This window comes from Heptranchias perlo, chromosome X (genome assembly GCF_035084215.1).
Source record: "Heptranchias perlo isolate sHepPer1 chromosome X, sHepPer1.hap1, whole genome shotgun sequence".
NCBI lineage: Eukaryota > Metazoa > Chordata > Chondrichthyes > Hexanchiformes > Hexanchidae > Heptranchias > Heptranchias perlo.
This window is the reverse complement of record NC_090370.1, coordinates 8,463,038-8,481,764: the sequence shown is the minus strand read 5'-3', so window position 1 is coordinate 8,481,764 and position 18,727 is coordinate 8,463,038. Positions and strand designations below refer to the sequence as shown.

At 46.6% G+C, this 18,727-nt stretch overlaps 1 protein-coding gene across 5 annotated transcripts in view; it reads right to left on the bottom strand.

The window, feature by feature from the left end:
* asic1b (acid-sensing (proton-gated) ion channel 1b) overlaps positions 1-18,727 on the bottom strand; it is a 626,564-nt gene that overhangs the window by 57,144 nt on the left and 550,693 nt on the right. For all 5 annotated transcript variants that reach the window (XM_067976674.1, XM_067976676.1, XM_067976675.1 and 2 more), the window contains one exon: positions 5,155-5,308. In XM_067976674.1, the coding sequence (XP_067832775.1) occupies positions 5,155-5,308 (154 nt within the window). The remainder of the gene's footprint in view (positions 1-5,154; positions 5,309-18,727) is intronic.

Below are 18,727 nucleotides of genomic sequence, written 5' to 3'. Positions count from 1 at the left end.
AAAATCTGATTGAACACATGGACAATGTGGAGAAGTGATTTCCAGGGGTGCCTCCAAAATTCAAGGACCAGAACGTCCTGGCACTGATGAGGGGTAGTTGCCACTTCAGTCAGAGGGAATCCAGAGTCTCATGAAGATAGGGGTCCCCAATTTCTGGTCCCTCAACTAGGAGAATATGGAGGTCAGAGCAAGCATCACCATCTCCACCACTATGCTGAAGTAAATGACTCTCAGGTACTTGGAAGTGAGAAGGTAAGATGTATGCACCTGGGGATACATGCGCGTAGACACTACCAAAACCAGGAAAGATCAATAAAAACACATCCATTTGTTAAAAGCTGCATTCTGTGCTTTTATTATGAGGAAAGCTTGACTACTCCAAAAGGGAGAAAAGTACAGGTCTTAAGAAACAGGAAAAAAACGTACTCTGCTACAAAAGCGAAAAGAAAGGTCTTTCAAACACTAGCAGGCCTGTCAGAAAAGAAGGTGGCTATGATGCCCTCCCACAACTTCCTGCCAACCTGCAGTGTCTGGTCTTCTGCAGTTGGCTCTTTGGCATCATCTTCTTCTGCCTGCTTCTCCCTCCCTTCATGCTGCCTCTTGTGCTCCTCCATTGCCAGGCCTCTGTTGGTAATATTGTGCAACATATAGGACGCAGTAACATTCTTTTCAATTTCTACAGGGGCAAGGGCCCCATCTGAAGGATCAACGTACTATCTGAGCACTCCAAAAGCTTGCTCATGAGAAGCCTGGTTCTTTGCTGCGGTTGAATAGGGGCTGCAACCGAGGGTCATCAGCTATTGTATATCTCATCTCTCCGAGGAATCAGCCTTCCGTGAGGCCTTCCCTTCAAACAATCAGGTTACAGTGAATTGCCTCAAAATGAAGGAATCATGGCAGGTAGGACGTGTTGATATGCATGACCTACTGTCTTTGCTCCTGCTGTTTGTGGTCCATACCGAACTCAATGGACAGGTGTTCTTCCTGGCAGGGAGCTTCAGTCAGATCACAAACGCAGCAGTTCCCTGCACAGATTCTTTTCGATTCTCTGGTGGGAGCTTGAAGGGTGTAAAAATTCAGGACAGTTCTGACTTTGACTTCCATCAATAGAGCTGCTGCACTTGTTGACACTGGTTGAAGATCTTCCCACATCAGTCGTGTGACTCAGTGGCAGCTTCTTTGCTCGGCCTCAGCCTCATCAGGCACGGCCCCTTTGGTAAGCTCCAGGAAGCTGTGCCTTGCAGGGAACTGCCTCAGCTTGGGGTAGCTGGTAGGCCCAGTGCTGAGCCTCTTGCACTCTCAAAACTCCCTTTGTGCAGAATCCGCCATCTACTCTTCCACTATGCCATAGCCCACAGTTAATCCTATACCCATTCTGCCGCCAGTGAACATGCGTAGGAAACAACAATCCAAGTACGCGATGCACAAAGTCCTCAGCTTCAGCGAGCAAATGCTATTCCTTACAATCGGTACCCCACACTGTTCCATGTGCCAAACGTAGTTTGCTGCCCAAATGAAGAGAGGGTCATCAGAACTCCTTGGGATCCATTGTGTGCAACAAGCATTCACTCACTGAGCTTTATCCGTTGAAGCACTTAGGGACTTGATTCATGGATTTCGCCTTTCTTATTTCAAATGTGCCTCTTCATTCAGGCAAAAGCCGTATTCGTCACATGGAACAGGTTGCTGCACTTTTGATTGCGGTCCAGTTAAAGCAGAGGATCCCAAACCTTTCTTGCTGCTCCCTGCCTCCCCCCCTCCTCCTTTGGTCATCCATGCTCATGCAGGCTCCTCCCTCCCCCCCTCTTTCACTCGGGGGCGTTGATGTGCAGTGAGCACATTGGTCAATGATGCTTTGGTACTAAGCACTGCCAGTGTCATCTGAGGATTTGAGGGACAAAAATCCAAGTGTCTTCATGCTCCCTGACAGCCTTGTCACATTCACATACACCACCACTGCCCCTTTCAAAATATGAGTTGACGGCTTGGCAAAAATTCCTGAATCTATGGTGAGTGAACTGTTGAAGTGTGACGAGTGATTCACATGATATGACATTACTTGTTAAAGTGCAGGAGATTCGATAAGAGGTTGGACGTGCACATTCCTGATTAATAAGCAATTAACAAGAGTATTTTCTCCTTCTCTATTTTGCAATTTACAGTGCTTTACAAATGGAAGAAAAATGGACTTCTGTAGATGGAGGTTTACTTTGCATTTAACCTACGTCACATCTGGTGTTGTTGGTGATTACATTCCGCTAGCCAGTACTGAGATCCCTCATCTTAATGAGCAAAACATTATGGGGAAAAAAGAGAGGGAGCATGATTTTTAAGGATAGTTGAGACCTGCATTATTCATTGACGGGTACCATATATGAAGTGTGCACCAAATGAAAACTGACAATAGTACTATCATAGACATCTTATACAGAACCTGTGCCACACTTGAATAGAACTATACCCAACTGTATAAAAGGTACAGAACTGCCTTGAAATGACACTGTGCGATATTAGCATACAAAACATTTAACACATTCATATAAAATCCATTTGTCTGCTCGTTGAACATGTTAAGATTCATAGACTAATATCATAAAGCATCATTTCAAGCCCACCATTTATTCAGTTCCTCCATCACTAATAATGCCTTCCCGCTCGCTGCTACCACTATCTACACCCCTGGAGAGTACATGACATTACGTTAGTAAGTGTGTAAGTTAGTAAGTTTTAAAATTCTCATCCTTGTTTTCAAATCCCTCCATGGCCTCGCCCCTCCCTATCTCTGTAACCTCCTCCAGCCCTACAACCCTTTGAGATCTCTGCGCTCCTCCAATTCTGGCCTCTTGCGCATCCCCGATTTTAATCGTTCCACCATTGGCGGCTGTGCCTTCAGCTGCCTCGGCCCTAAGCTCTGGAATTCCCTCCCTAAACCTCTCTGCCTCTTTCCCTCTCCTCCTTTAAGACGCTCCTTAAAACCTACATCTTTGACCAAGCTTTTGGTCACCAGTCCTAATGTCTCCTTATGTGGCTCAGTGTCAAATTTTGTCTGGCAGTTCCCCTGTGAAGCGCCTTGGGACATTTTACTACATTAAAGGCGCTATATAAATGCAAGTTGTTGTGTAAACAGGAGCAGGAGTGGGCTGATATTAACATGTCAATGAGGTAGGTGTCAGCTCTGTGATTGCCTGACACGGTGCTCTCCCCACTGAGAATGTTGCATTGAAAACTTTAATTGCCCACACTTTTCAATTTAAATGTTCTGCCCAGTGTTGCTGTGACTCATGGTCATGCTGGAGGCTGTAAAGATGTTCATTTCTGATATTTAACATAGTGTATAAATTAGCCAAAAAAAATCCATTCAAATTATTTTTGTTCAATAAGGAGCTAAAAGCAAAAATAGAAGCCATGTGTATAATCAGGCATTTATAACACTGGTGACACAACTCGTTCATTAGTGCCTATATCTGTATCTCAGTACTACCTAGAAAACAGAAGGAGGTTCCCTGCGTTGCACTCACACTATTTCATTAACGTTAGTGAAAGGAGGAATGTCTACCCCAGAGCCAGCAGTTAGCCGGTTATCTGTTCTTAATCAGATTAACTTCATAAACTACTTAAAGAAGCACTGTCTTTGTTTACTCCTCCCCCCATCCCCACCCCACCCCTGTTTTTGTCAAGCATTCAACATGATCACAACAGATCACATTGAGAAAGTGCCTTTAATGTGCTTGCTTCATAAGGAGGGTGGACCAAACACTGAGTAGGAATTGGAAGAAGGTTTGAGGACGTGACTTGAAGGCGTGATTTTGAGATGGTTTTTGATGTAAAAAGGCAGAGGGGTTTAAGAAGAGAATTCCAGAATACAAGGCCATGATGGCTGAATGGTATGCCACCATTAAGGAGGGGGCAAGTGGCCGGGGGTGGGGGGGTGGTGGCACACAGTAGGCAAGATTCAGAAGAGTGGAGGGTGTGAGCTGAGATGTAAGGTTAGAGGAGGTTGCAGATGTGAGGCAAAGCCATGGAGGGATTTGTCAGCAAGGATGAGGATTTTGAAAACCATGTGCTCAGAGACGGGGAGTTGGAGGAGGTCAGTGAGGACGGGGTGATAGGTGAGTGGGACTTCATGCGGGATAGGATGTGGGCGGCAGAGTTCTGGAGGAATTGGAGTTTGTGTAGGTTGGAGCTCAGGGGGCCAGGAGGGCGAGGTTTGTTGGAAAAGCTGAGGCAGGAGGTCACAAAGGCATGGATGAGGGTTTCAGTGGCGGTGGGGATGAGGTGGGGAAGGTCGGCAAACAATATTGTGGAGGTGGAAAGAGGTGGTTTTGGCGATGGACTGGATGTGGGGCTTAAAGCTCAGCTCTGGGTCGGGCAGGGCACTGAGTTTGTGCCTGTTGGGTTCAGCCAGTGCGAGTGGTCAAATAGGGCATTGGAATCAGAGGGCTAGAGTGAAGAGTTTCTCGGGGTGGTGGTGGTGAGGCGGGTGGGGGGTGGGGGGAGGGCGGAAAAGAGGATGGCTTCAATCTTGCCAGTGTTGAGCTGGCTCATCCATGACTTGATATTAGACAGGCTGTCAGACAGCACAGCACAGTCATAGAGTTGAGGATGTGGTGATGGAGAGGTAAAGCTTAGTGACATATTCTCGTGGGTGATTTTGCCAAACGATAGCATGGAGCTGAGGAATAAAACGGGGCCAAGTATAGAACCATGGGGGCGTGCCCTAGATGGCTATATGGGTGTAGGAGGAGAAGCCATTCCATGGGTGGAGCTGGCTATATTCGGTCAGCTAGAAATGGAGCCATGAAAGGGCTCTGCCATCAAGGCAGACCACAGAGAAGAAACGACGAAGGAGAAAGAAGTTGTCAACAGGAGGACAAGAATGCATCACCCGGGCGTAGTCACACAGGATACTTTTAGTGACATTGACCAGAGTAATCTCGGTGGTTTGGGTGGGACTTACGGGAGGTTAAAGGTGTTCGAACAGGAAGTAGCAATGCAATTCATGTCGAAACTCAATAGTGCACCAGGCAAATGTCACTGCATCACATCAAAAGTGATACATGGCTGTTCCTCTTCCCCAGTGACAAAGACACTGCCTCTTTAATCATGGCTATATCGTGACACAAACAGAAAAGCAGTTATAGTAGAGGTACTCACCCTATGTAATCTTCCGATTTGTTGTACTTTTTGGCCAGGTATTTGGCTGAAGCCTTGCTGGGGATTTTTACCATGGACAGCTCCTTACCATATCGACTCAAGTTGCATGGCGTCTCACATGTGCAAAATACACTGTCCTTCTCCACCAAGAACTCTGTTCAAATAGCAGTGACACAGATGTATTGGCAAGTGTGGATTGCTGGCTCTAAGAGGGGGAATTGATGGTGCGCTGAGCTAATGCATTGTTCTTTTACTGCCTTCCCTGTTCTAAGAGTGAACTGGTATTAATTAGAATATTCATCACAGTCCTATCTTATAGATTTGAGTTCACTAACATGGCTGCTTAAAGTTAGATACAGAAGAACTTTCTGGAACAGAAAAAGGGCCATTAAACCCAACTCTTTTCTAACCACATCTACCCATCTTTTCATAGGGGCTTATAATTCCTCTTTCAAACATATTTGCAATTTTGTTTGAAATGCTGAACAGAGGAAATTTTCACAAATGCATTAAGGATGTGACTTCATATAGCAACCAGAGGAAGTCTTGCCCACATTTTTCCCAATCTCTCTCTCTCCAGAACCACACCCAATTATCTCTTGGATCCATTGGACCCATCCTTCGTTACTGAGTTATTCCTTTTGTTAAAAAAGGCCTACATGACTTCCTTTCTTGCTCCTAATACCCTAATCTTTTACTTGTGCTCGGTGGCCTTTGTGAGACAATCCACCATGGTGTAAAATTTGCCTCAATCAACTCCGTTAATTCCCTCCGTTTAGTCTTGAAAACTTCAATTAAGCAGCTCAAAATTTGTGCTTTTGTAAGGAAAAGAGCTTCTTTAACTGTCCCTCCCAATTTAAATGCCTGATATCGGGGACATGTTGGTTGCTTGCTTTTATAGCCTTTCAAGGTCAAGAATATCCTTTTTATGATTGACTGGATGTAAATAAATATCAAATTGCTTGTTAAGGCTGATTTGGGCCCAAACATCAAGGGTGAAAGGACAATATTTTAACCCTCTGCACCACCCAGACCCCTTTTGAAACATACAATAAATATATTGATATATATATTCAGATAGTTTGTATTATCTTTTGTTATAATTATTAAAGTAATATCGTGTTTAAAATACACATGGTCTCGGAAGCAGAATGGAACACAGCGACTGCAAGGATTCTAGGATTTTTGTTGAGTTAAGATAAAGAAGGGCTTGTACCTTGAAAGCAACCCTTTGGACATCATGGGTTTCAAGACCAATAATTCACTGTAGTAGTAGGCTGTGTGCGACTATCTCTACACAACATAGTACCCACACTTAAAAACACGCTGACATTTTAAAAATGCTCACGTTTATCGGAACTTTATCCTTTGCAAATTCTTTTTCCTCTAACATTCTCCCTCCCTTGTCTGAAGATGCTGACTCTTACTGGGGTACAGTTCCACAGGCACTGGCCAACCTCTAGTAACTTGCCCAAGTGGCCCATTCTTCACATGTGAGCCCGGTGAGGGTCAGCAGTCTATTTTACCAAAGCAAGCCCAATCCTGTTCTCACCCAATGTCCACGCAAGCACTTTCTAGCAAGGGTCACTGCACAGCAATCAGGAGCAGGGATCCTGGCTGATTTTTCCTTTCGCTAGCCCATGAATGCTGAGGTTGATCATAGCGTCACTATCGGTATCCCAACTGAGATCAGCAAACTCTGAAAAGATTGGGAATCAAATCTGGGATCTTCTTACTCTCTGTGGCTCAGTACCACTCTGGGCAATGCAGTCAACTGAGACATTTGGAGAGCATTTTAATGGTTTAAGTGGAGTATTCAGCTGATAATTGTTAAACATCAAAAATAACTAATACAAGAAATGCAGACATAATAACTGGGCAACATCACAATCATTTAACAGCAAGCTGGATAACGAATAAACGTTATCAATAACTGCTTGGTTTTTGTTTCTAATTACTGTGGCTGTGTCTCACTGTCTTTCCACCTAACATTCAGGGACCCGGTCACATTGCAGCTCTGTGAGAATCTGGGTCCAGGGATTTGGCAGTCAGGTTAAAGCTGCGTTTTCCAGTCTCACATATTTACTCTCCCGGTCACTGTGTTATACAGTGCAACCCAGCAGCCTACAGGGATCAGCTCTTGACTCTGAATGTAAAAGGGTGAGAGAGCAGTACACAGTGGCCACTCCCTCCCCCACTCCCAAACAGGAACAAAAGGTTAACGTGCCATTAGATTTACCTATAATTCGTATTAAAAAAAACTCCAAGTGGCCAAAGTTCTCTCCATTCTTTTCGTTGAAACAAAAAATTAATAATCCTTGTTGTTTCCACTGGAATAGTCGGTTCAGTTCAGAAGATTGGCAGCAATCACAGCGGGCCATGGGATATTGTGCAACCGGTCGCAAAGCAAAACGCTTTGAGCTTTGTCGGGAGAGCGACACCAAATTGACCTGCGTGTGCCTCTTTCCCATATTAATACCATCATTTGGTTCCAACCTCCATATCGGATGGCACCAAAATCACTGCCCTACCCACGCACACTAATGTCAGGCTGAAAATGGTGCCATTTGCCATCCGGTGCATTCATGACTGTGAATGTGCTGGTGTCTCACTTTACTGTGTTCCAAGAGTTGCAGTGGAACGATTTCCATTGCTATATGCTCCTTACTATGTGCAGCGGTTGTTTTTTTCTGCAGATTTTTTTCCATTTGACTGCAAAACGGTGTAAAATTGGTGAATGCAGTATAACCGCTGCATTGTAGGGGGTGCCAACTGCAAAGTGTAGTCTTTTTAGGCAATCTAACAGCATTTAATTTGTTGCACTGCAGTGCAATGTGGTGCAACCAGTTGACTGCAAAGTACAGTGTTCTTTTTTTTGCTTGCAATCTAATAGTATTTACTTTTGCTGGCTGAATCACTTTGCGCGCATTGGAAATGGTTGTAGGCTGTCTGATTTAGGGTTATTTAACCCATTGCTTAGCACATTCAAATTGCTCAGTGCAGGAGTGGACAACTGGCATCTCATGAGCTGCAAGCAGTTCCTCGGTGGCTTGTGTGTCTTAGTAACTGCCCGGGCACTCAGTTGCAATGCGAGAGGTACAGACCAACATTAACAAAGGATGTGAGCAGCCACAATAACACAGGCAGCTGTCCTTGCATTCTGACCTGGCTAACCAATATATTTCGAACGAATTGCAATGCCTGAATGTGCCACTCCATCCATTTGGGAGGCTGCTCGTGAGCAATAACCTGGTCCATAGCCCGGCAAAAGAGAAAAGAGAGCAACACCCCCACAAGCACAAACCTTCAGTGCGTTGCAGCAGAAAGCAAAGTGATGGTGTTAGCTGGAGTGGAGGTGCCATTCAGGAACACGAAACAAAAACAAAGTTGTCGCCAGTAACCATGTGAAAGAAAGGGAATGAGAGACAAGGAAGAAGGGGATGATAAAGGGGAGGAATGAGAGAAAGAGGCAAGGAGAGAAGAAAGGAAAGTGGGAGAGAGGGTGAGAGAAGGGAAGAAATAGGGAATGAGAGGGGAATGAAAAAGATGGGGAAGGAGGGAGTGAGAGTGACAAGGAGAAAGGGAAGTTTTCTTTTTAGTCAGCTGGGTATCTGACAATTGTGGAAACCCATTATCATTTTTATGATACTCTAAACCCAGCTACTGAGAAATCCCCATAAGTCGAGTTTCTCTTCACTCAATATAAAGTGGATACTCTCCAACACCCTCCTTAACTAAGTCCAGACAGCTTAGGCACGGGTTGGCAACAGCCAAGGCTTTTAGGGACCCCCAAGTATTCACAGGGGTTTTGCTGGAGTTTAGTCAGCTCAAACCATACAGTGTGACAGAGCAGGGCACCACTAACTGGGACTGTTAGAATATTGGCCTACAGGGTGATCTGGAGCTGAGTGGGAAGAACCACAACCCCTAGTGACAGGTCTACCCCACCAGATCCCATTAGTGAGCCAGGCTGGCGAGTCAATCATCAACAGTGTCCTAGATTACTGCACATCTGTCTGACTCAGGTATCGGATTACCACGTCTGTCATAGAGGGTTGACTCAGTTTCAACCCTCCATCGCCAGATGCAGCACCTTGGAGCCAACTTGATCCCACAGAGACCTCACTTACAGAAGAACATAAGAAATAGGAGTGGGCGTAGGCCTACGGCCCCTCGATCCTGTTCCGCCACTCAATAAGATCATGGCTGATCTCCTTCCTCAACTCCACTACTCCGCCCTATCCCCCCTCCATCACACATCACACCCCACTCCCCCCCCCAACTACCAATCCCAATAAAGTTATTCACCGGTTGGTCAAGAGACAACTGACAATTGCAGTTTTGAGCCCTCGGCAGGCAGCAGACAACAGGAACCACTGATGAACTGCACAGTGAGCAGTACAGCTCACCATAAAATGTGTGAGCATATTGCCACTATCCTCCTGACCACAGCATGGACACACACCATACTCCACCTATCTCCAAGTGCACAGAATCAGCAGCAACTGTTTGTCTTTCCGCAACCTGGATACATGAACACACGTTCTCAAACTCAGCCTCCAGGTATCTCCTTCCAGCAGGCGTCATCCCAAGCCTCAGAGTTTCCTCATGAATGATATAATGGACATCTGCCTTCAGAGTGGTGGAAGGCCCTATGCTGGATGGCTTGCAATGTGCCAGTCACCTTGATGTTCTAGGCATTCAAAACCAGTGCTGCAAACCAAGCTTCCTCGTCAACAACTGCTTAATCCATCTCTTTGTGTGAGGAGCTTTGATAAAGAGACATTCCCTCTCCACAACTGTACCCCCATTTTGTCACAACTCCCCCCCCACTCCCCTATAGCATGCCTAGGAGTTCTGAACCATGCCTTATATGCCACAAGCTTAACCTACATTGAGACTTGGCCGTCACTGAAGAAAGATGCAAAAGGCCAAAGTTCCCCTCGCCCCTTCTCAGTGTGATATCCAGGTTGAAGTTGGCATTCCCCAGAGTTCAGGGACTGGTACGAATCAACAATAGGGACAGACACCCTTGTGTTTCCAATCAGTACTTTGGAGATCCCATCTTGAGTCGTGCACAGCTATAATACTGCACTTGAAGGCAATATGGTGAGTACAACACACTAGATCCGCAGGCAAATCTGCTAACAACACAATATTATCTGTCAAAAGAAGGGCCACAATTCTTTCAGAAATACCCATGATATTCCAAGACTGTCCCTTACAATGCCATCCAATGCATCAGTAATGAAGACATCGAATAGGATGGGCAATAACGGATATCCTTGTCTCACTCTTCCTATGAGGGAGGTAATTTCAGTGAGTATCTCACCTACCTTTACACCAATCTTGGAGCTGGAGACCAAATCCAAGCCATGTGCCCCCAGTTCTCATCTTCCTCTTGATGATCCCAGGAGGCACTAGGTCAAAAGCCCTTATGAAGATCAACAAATGCACTGAATGTGGGTTTCCCTTGAGCCCTAGACTTTCAGTGATCTCCTACAACCTGCCCTACACGTTCCTCCCAAGAGCAGGCCTCCAAAACATCTGATATACATGCTGTGACAACCCAAAGAACTACCTTAAAGATTGGGCTCTGAAACATCGAAATATGCATGCGTCAAATAGAATCCTATTTCCCAGTTTCAGAAGGGCAGCGCCAATGCAAATTGGCAGCTCTTGGCACTGATCTCCGAGGTCAAGACCATTCCACCCACACCTTCCCCTCCCATCCAGAGGGACTTTTTGGAACTCTGTCTGAATGCCGTCCACCCCTGCTGCTCTCCCATTAGCTAGGTCAGTGCAGTGCACAGTCCACTTCCTCCCTGGAAACTGGTTCATCAACACTTTCTATCTGCACAGCACTCCTGACCACCATTTCCAAGCTCCATGCAGACGACTCTTTTACTACGGCCCTTTAGAGCTAGATGTCAATTCAGTACAATGTTCTCCCCAGGCTCAGAGGATCTCCGTACAAATTTGTTGAGAGGGGGCTGAAACAGAGAGGAAAGGAGAGTGGAGGGGGGGAGAGAGAGAGAGAGAGAGAGAGAAAAAGAGTGAGAGAGGGAATGAGAGAGCACAAACCAGATTTCAAGTAAATAGTTGGAACCGAAGCATGTGAGAAGTCACATTGTTGGGCTAGGTTTCAGCATGTCTTGCATTATGTACTTGCAGTTACAATGAGAATTTCAACGAGCATTCGATTAAACTATTAAAACTTGCAGCTTATTGCGAGTATGTAATTTCTTTTCCTCACTCTTGAGTTTTGAATGGTTGACCAAATCTGAACTAGGGATTGTAGCTTGTTGCTACTGTGTTTTACCTTTCGGTTGCTGCTGCATTGTACACTGCACTACTATATTGTAATTGCAGCTTGCTGCTCCTGGATTATACATTGTGCTGTTGTATTGTACATTGCAGCTGCTGTATTGCAGTTCACAGTGGCTCTGATGAACTTTGCTGCTGTATTGCACCTTGCTGCTGCAGTCATGTACCTTGTTGTTATTGCATTGCACCTCGTTGTTATTGCATTGCATCTTGCTGCTGCATTGTACATTGGTGCTGTTGCATTGCACCTTGTTACTGCTGCATTGTACCTTGCCGTTGTACTATCGCACAGTGCTGCTGTACTGTACATTGCAGCTGCTGTATTGCAGCTTAGTGCTGCTGTAATGTACACTGCAGGTTGCTGCTGTTGTATTGTAATTGTTGCTGCTCTATTGCAGCTCACAGTGGCTCTATTATACTTGCTGCTGTATTGCATTGTACATTGCTGCTGTATTGCACCTTGGTTCTGCAGCCAGGTGCCTTGCTACTGTTGCATTGTACTTTGTTGTTATATTGCTGCTACAGCCATGTACTTTGCTACTTCTGCACTGTACCTTGTTACTGTATTGCATCTTGCTGCAATTGCTTTGCACCTTGTTGCTACTGTATTGCATTTTCTACTGCATTGTACCGTTACTGTATTGCAACTTGCTGCTGCTGCACTGTACTTTGCTGCTGTTGCATGGTACCTCGTTACTGTTGTATTGCACCTTGCTGCTGCATTGTACCTTGTCGTTACTATATTGCACCTTGTTGCTGCTGCATTGCACATTGCTGCAGCTGTATTATACATTGTAGCCCACTGCTGCTGTTTTGCATTGTGCTTTGCTGCTGTATTTACTTCATTGTTGCTGTATTGTACCGTGTTACTGCTGTATTGTGCTCGTTGCTGCTTCCCTACATCTTGCTGCTTTTGTACAATATTTTGCTGCTGTATTGCACCTTTCTGCTGCAATGTCCTTTATTGCTGTTGCATTGTACTTTGTGCTGCTGTATTGCACCTTATTACTGCTACTGCAATCCACCTTGCACTGGTGTATTGCTCCTATGCTGCACCTTGTTGTTACTGCATTGCACCTTGTTGCTGCTGCATTGTTCCTTTGTTGTTGCTGTTTTGTACCTTGTTACTGTTGTTGCATTGTACCTTGCTGCTGCACTGTACTTACTGCTGCAGCAATGTGCCTTGTTATCATTGCACTGTACCTTTCTGCTGCTCTATTGCACCCTGTTGTTGCAACTGTATTGTACCTTGCACTGCTGTATTACTCCTTGTTGCTGTATTACATTTTGTTGATGCATTGTCGTGCGTTGACATTGTATTTCACTCTGTTTAGACAGCATTGTACCTTGTTGCTGCTTGCTATTGTTCTGTGATTTGTTGCTGCTGCATTTCACCTTGCTTGGGCTGCATTTACACTTTGCTGCCACCGATTGCACCTTATTGCTATTGAATTGTACCTTGTTGCTTCTGGAATGCACCTTGTAGCTGCCCTATTGTATGTCACTGCTGCATCACACCAACAGGAAGCAGCATTTCACCTTGTTGCTTCTGTGTTGCAATTCTTTGTCTTTGCATTGCACCTTGCTGCTGCTGCATGGTATGCTGTGGCTGCATTACACCCTCCTGTTATTGTACTGTACCTTATTGCTCCAGCATTGCACCTTGCTGCTGTTGCATGGTATGTGGTGGCTGCATTAAACCTTCCTGTTATTGCACCTTGCTGCTGCATTCTTGATGCTACTGCATTTTCTCTTGCAGCTGCTGTATTGCAATCGTTTGCTTTATTTGTTTCAACGTCACACTTTTCAAGTGTCTTGTATAACTCTTTAAACCATTGCTGGGTGGTAGCAGTGTTGACGTCATAAAATGCATAGCAGCACATGTGTCAGGTACCTGGAGTGACTCTTTTCGTGAATAAGTAACATTACATCCTTATCAGAAAGAATTGTGATGACTGGTCCGCTTGGCATCGAGGAGAGGGACATGCCTTGTGCAGTCCGCACCCTGTTCCCTGCTGAGGATGGTGCACACTTGTTTGTGTAACACGTAGTTGCTGACAGACAGGGGCAGGGCCCCATCAATTTGAAAGACAGGAGGGCCGTTATGTTGGTGTGACCCCGGGATCAGACGATTAGTCACAGGTAGTAGGAGGGCACTAATAATTGCTCGAGGAATGGTGTGGAATGGGATCGGTGCCCGCTAGGTGTGCGGAGCAGTGCTTAGAGCTAACAGCGTCTCATCCAGCAGCCAGTGCCACCATCGCCATTTAACCGTTGCCCTGCTACACATGGCACCTGTGGAGTGCACAACTCTACATGATGCCAATTGGAAGGGTGCCACACTTCTGGAAGGGAACGTGCATGCGCTCCGCTGTGGGCAAGAACTCACTGTGGAGCTGTGTTGACTACCCAGCATGCAACTGTGTATGCCAAAACACCACAGCATATGTCACAGTGTCGGCTGCCAGTGCAATACCCTATTGGTTAGCAGTGCACCACAGAGTAGAAGCACTGTTTGCTGTTGCACTGTTTGCATTGTCCACCAATTACCTACTTGGGACAGGAAGCTTTATGTGCAGGATGTGCACATGAAATGACCACAAATCTTATTCCTTCTATTTTAAATTCCTTTCTTTGGCTACCACTGGACTCATGGTCACCTCATGGTCATCTCATGGTCACCCCATGGTCATCTCATGGTCACCTCATGGTCATCTCATGGTCACCCCATGGTCATCTCATGGTCAGCTCATGGTCACCCCATGGTCATCTCATGGTCAGCTCATGGTCACCCCATGGTCATCTCATGGTCACCCCATGGTCATCTCATAGTCATCTCATGGTCACCCCATGGTCATCTCATGGTCACCCCATGGTCATCTCATGGTCGTCTCATGGTCACCTGCTGATCACCTCATGGTCATCTCATGGTCATCTCATGGTCACCTGCTGATCACCTCATGGTTACCCCCTGGTCACCTCCTGGTCACCTGCTGATTGTGGCCAGATCTTCGCTCTCCAAGCGCTGATCCAACTCGCTCTGCTCTTGTACGCAGCACAACCGCGGTCCCTTGTGGTGCCTCTCCTGCTGTTCTGCTTTATCGCGAATGGTTGTATTTAACTGTGCAGCACCGTTTTCCAGTCGGGGTGAACTGTGTGACAGTACTTTGCAAGAGGTGGCTTTTCCAGGCTCGTTGGCCCGTGGGAGACGAGTTGGCAAGACCTATGGGCATGGAACAGAATTCAATATGCGAGGGATCGTGCCACAATAATAACCGACATCATGCACCAAAAACACTGATGGACACCACGTAAATTACCTGTGCTGGCCATCTGCCACTGGTTTCTGTGCACTGCGCATGAGAGCCTGGGTGTTACCCTCAGCCTCGTTATGGATCAGAGTTGGAAGTCTCTAGTGTACCTTCATCAGTATCCTCAATGTCAGTGTCACTGGATAACCCTTGGATGGTCAGTCCTCGCCCACAGGAACCTTACACCCAGCAGCATCTTCTGCAAGCCTGGTAGCTGCACAGAGACACATTGTAGTTCCTGTGCCAGGGCACATGGCCAGCTTGGCATGAGTGTCTCTTCAGAGAAGCATCATGCCACCTGGCTCTGGCTGCCCACCCCCGGTGGCTGTTGCTGTGTGTAAAGGTCGTGCTGCCCGAGCAGCTTCAGCTTCACGTGGCACCGCTCAGCCCGTGGGTCGTCCCCCCCACCCCCCCACCCCGGTCTGCCCAAACGGAGGGGAGTGCCTTTGTTCTGGGCCACACTCCAGCACAGGTGCTCTGATGGCACTGGTACCTTGTGAAAGCTCCAAATTCAGCCTGACCTTACAATGAGGAATAAGAAAAACAAGTCAGTACAGCAGTCAAGACAATATCTGAAAACACATCACATAGATTATTCCGTGAGGCCCTTTTGGCCTCGAGTATGTTGTGTCATGCCAACAGAATATGGCAACGGGGAGTGGCTGGGTGGGTGGGTGGGGAGAGGCAGCAAGGGGCAGAGGGATAACAAGGAAAGTGCCCAGCACAGCCATTCCGTCACGCAAAAATTTCTTAACAGGGAAAAATGAAGCCAAATTAGCAGGACTCCGATTTCTTGTACCAACGCGGCTGGCAAATTTGCGCTGAACCCAACGGAGAGTTGCATGCCATGGCGTTTGGCAAGCCCAGGGAACAAGTAACGAGTGTTGCAGTGCACAGCAGGATCCCAAAATACCAGGAGACAGAGCAGCAAGCTACACGGTGGCGAAGAATGGTACCGGGGAGGGGGGTGGGCGCCGATGGAGGGTAGCAACTGGTGAGTCAAAGTGCTCAAGAGCTCTTGTGGTGTTTCATTGCCGGACAATGGCGCAGCGACACTTGGCGCAGGTAACGAATTGCGCGCGGCCATGCCTGGGGAGCCCAACAAACGAGGAGTCCTTGGTGCACTGCGCGGCTGGACTCATGAGCACGTCGGGCTAATTGCACACGGCAGCGTCAGGCAAACCAATTCCACAGGACAGTAATATCCCACTGAGGCACAGCTCCGTACTGGCCCAGCAGCGTCGCTACTCGTAGGCCTCTGGCGGACATGCGAAACGGTCAAGGAAGATTTTACGCACAGCGAAAATAGCCAAGCAGCAACAAAACAAAAACACTAATTAATCAAAGGGACAAATAAGTCAACTAAAATATGATCAATCAACAAATTATGACACAGGCATGAAACTGTTGGCAGGAAATATTTGCAGTTGAAGTCGTTCATTTTCGTCCCTGTTAAGTCACCAGTAAACTTAATTTGTAGATTTAGAATGCCAACTCAGCCCTAAGCCTTGAAATTCCACTGTGTCAATATTAGCACATGAACTACAATTCCTTTGTGGGCTATTTCAAAGGAGGATTTAACTTATTTCGGATAACCTGATTAGCACCAACGTTAGAAAAGCGAGGGGATTGTCTCGGATTCCGTTTGTAGTCTAACCATCGCACAGCGTAATTTCAAGGCTCAAAAGTTCAATGTAGAAAATTCAAAGGATTTTTTTTATGCACTGCTTTCCAGGGGAGATTTTGTTTGGGTCGACACTGGGGGGGGGGGCACAGTGAATATTGGGAAATCAGCTGGGCCTGTGAAGGAACCCGTCTGATTTTCCGATATCCGCTGAGCCCGGACAATCCAGTGCACCTGGGCTAAAGTTGCCAACCCTCCAGGATTGTCCTGGAGTCTCCAGGAATTGAAGGCTAATCTCCAGGACGCTGCTGCGAGCAACACCCAGGAGAAAAATCATCGGGGCGTTCATTAAAAAATGGTGTTTTTTCTTTCATTTTCTTTGAACTCTTTCACTTATTGATTATGGAAATATCAGAGAAAGGGTTGAGAATCATCCAATTGGGTAACAAAGAGTCTATTCGCTTCTCAATTGGCCGTGAGAAGGCGGAGCACTGTGAGGATGGGCATGTTGGGCGAACAATGGCGGGAGTGTGGGGGGCGGGGTGGTTGGAGGCAGGAGGTCATGTGATGAAACCTCCAGGAATATGTCCAACCAGAGTTGGCAACTGTCGTCTGGGCGCAGACTCAGAAAAATCTCCCTGCTTTTCCTCACCGTGTGAGAGCACAGGAGCACTAATGGATAACGTGGTAACCTGAGGCTGGCCCGGGGGCAATTGGAATTCATGACGGGGAGAGGGAGGAGGTGGGAAGGGCCTAAAAACACGTCGTGCTGCAGTGGCGCATGCACGCGGTGGGCGGGTACGCCCGCCTGGGAATCTTGTACCAAGTCAGACCCATGCGTCAGCTCGCACCGTAATGTTGTGTTGGTACCACAGCGCGGGCGCTGCGACGTCACTGAGCTGGCTTGGCACATCTGGCTGACCACAGGAGGACACCACTGTTCCGCTGGCTGAACGCAAGGCCAGCGGGAAAAGTGGGTCTCTGCAGCCATCAGTCATGTGGGGGCCGGTCCACATTATTTGCACAAGACCTGTCCACAGCACTGGAACGAGGCAAGACCATCTCAGCCTAGTTCAGTCCAGGGTGATTGGGGTACTTCGAGACCATGGATGTCAAATGGGAGGACATCTAGGGTTGCCAACCCTCTAGGATTGTCCTGGAGTCTCCAGGAATTAAAGATTAACCTCCAGGACACTGCTACAAGCAACACCCAGGAGAAAAATCATTGGCGCATTAAATAATAATTGTGTGATTTTTTTTCATTTTCTATCGTTTATTAATTATAAAAAATATTGGAGGCGGGATAAAAATGCTATTTGACTGACAGTTACGAATCATCCAATCGAGTAATTAAGAGCTTATTTGCTTTCCGATTGGCCCAGGAAGGCAGAGCACCACGAGGATGGACATGTTGGGCAACCAATGGTGGGAGTGTGGGGGCGGGGCAGTTGGAGGCAGGCGGTCATGTGATGAAACCTCCAGGAATATGTCCAACCAGAGTTGGCAACCCGAAGGACATCAGAGATTTGAAAATCCATGTCTGGCTGGGGTAGCCAGACTATGTTGAGCCATTTGCTGATAGAGCTCAGAGCTGGAATCAGCCAAGCAGCTCATTGCTGAATTTGACCGGAATCTTTCCCATTTTAACTGGTACCTCAGCTCTCCATTGTAGAATATCAACTTTTGAACAGACTCCTTCACCAAGGACTTCAGTTGGCATCCTCACTGCAGTTGGAGCCAAGTTATATGGAGTGCTGACTAAATTTAACAAGGATTGCTCTCTCCACCGAGGCCTGAAAATAATGACCCCCCCATCCCCCGCCATCTTGTATGTCATTGGAGATTGAAGCTTGAAGCAGGGAAGCAAAGTTTTATTGGCTCAAAAGTCAACCAAGTTAGTTAGGCTTTGAGATAAAAACAGAAAATGCTGGCAATAAGCAGCAGGTCAATCAGCATCTGAAAGAGGAAGATGGTTTCATGTTTAGCGTGGAACTTTTCATCAGATCCCCAACAAAGGGTCTCCAACTGAAAGATTAACCTGGCTTTTCTCTTTATGGTTGCTGACAGAATCTGCTGAGTGTTTCTAGCATTTTCCTGTTTCTGTTTCCGATTTGCAACCTTTTGCACCTTTTCTTTTGATATCTATTTATTGCTGGGTAGGTTTCTGATGGAAATACAATGACACGTCACAGCTAAGTTGCAGTTACATTTCTAGCTTTTCAGCAAAGGCAAACCTGGAACAAGATTGGGAATTGAGAGTCCACAAATAGCAAGTAAGAAAATCTCTCCTCATCTCATTTTAACACACCTT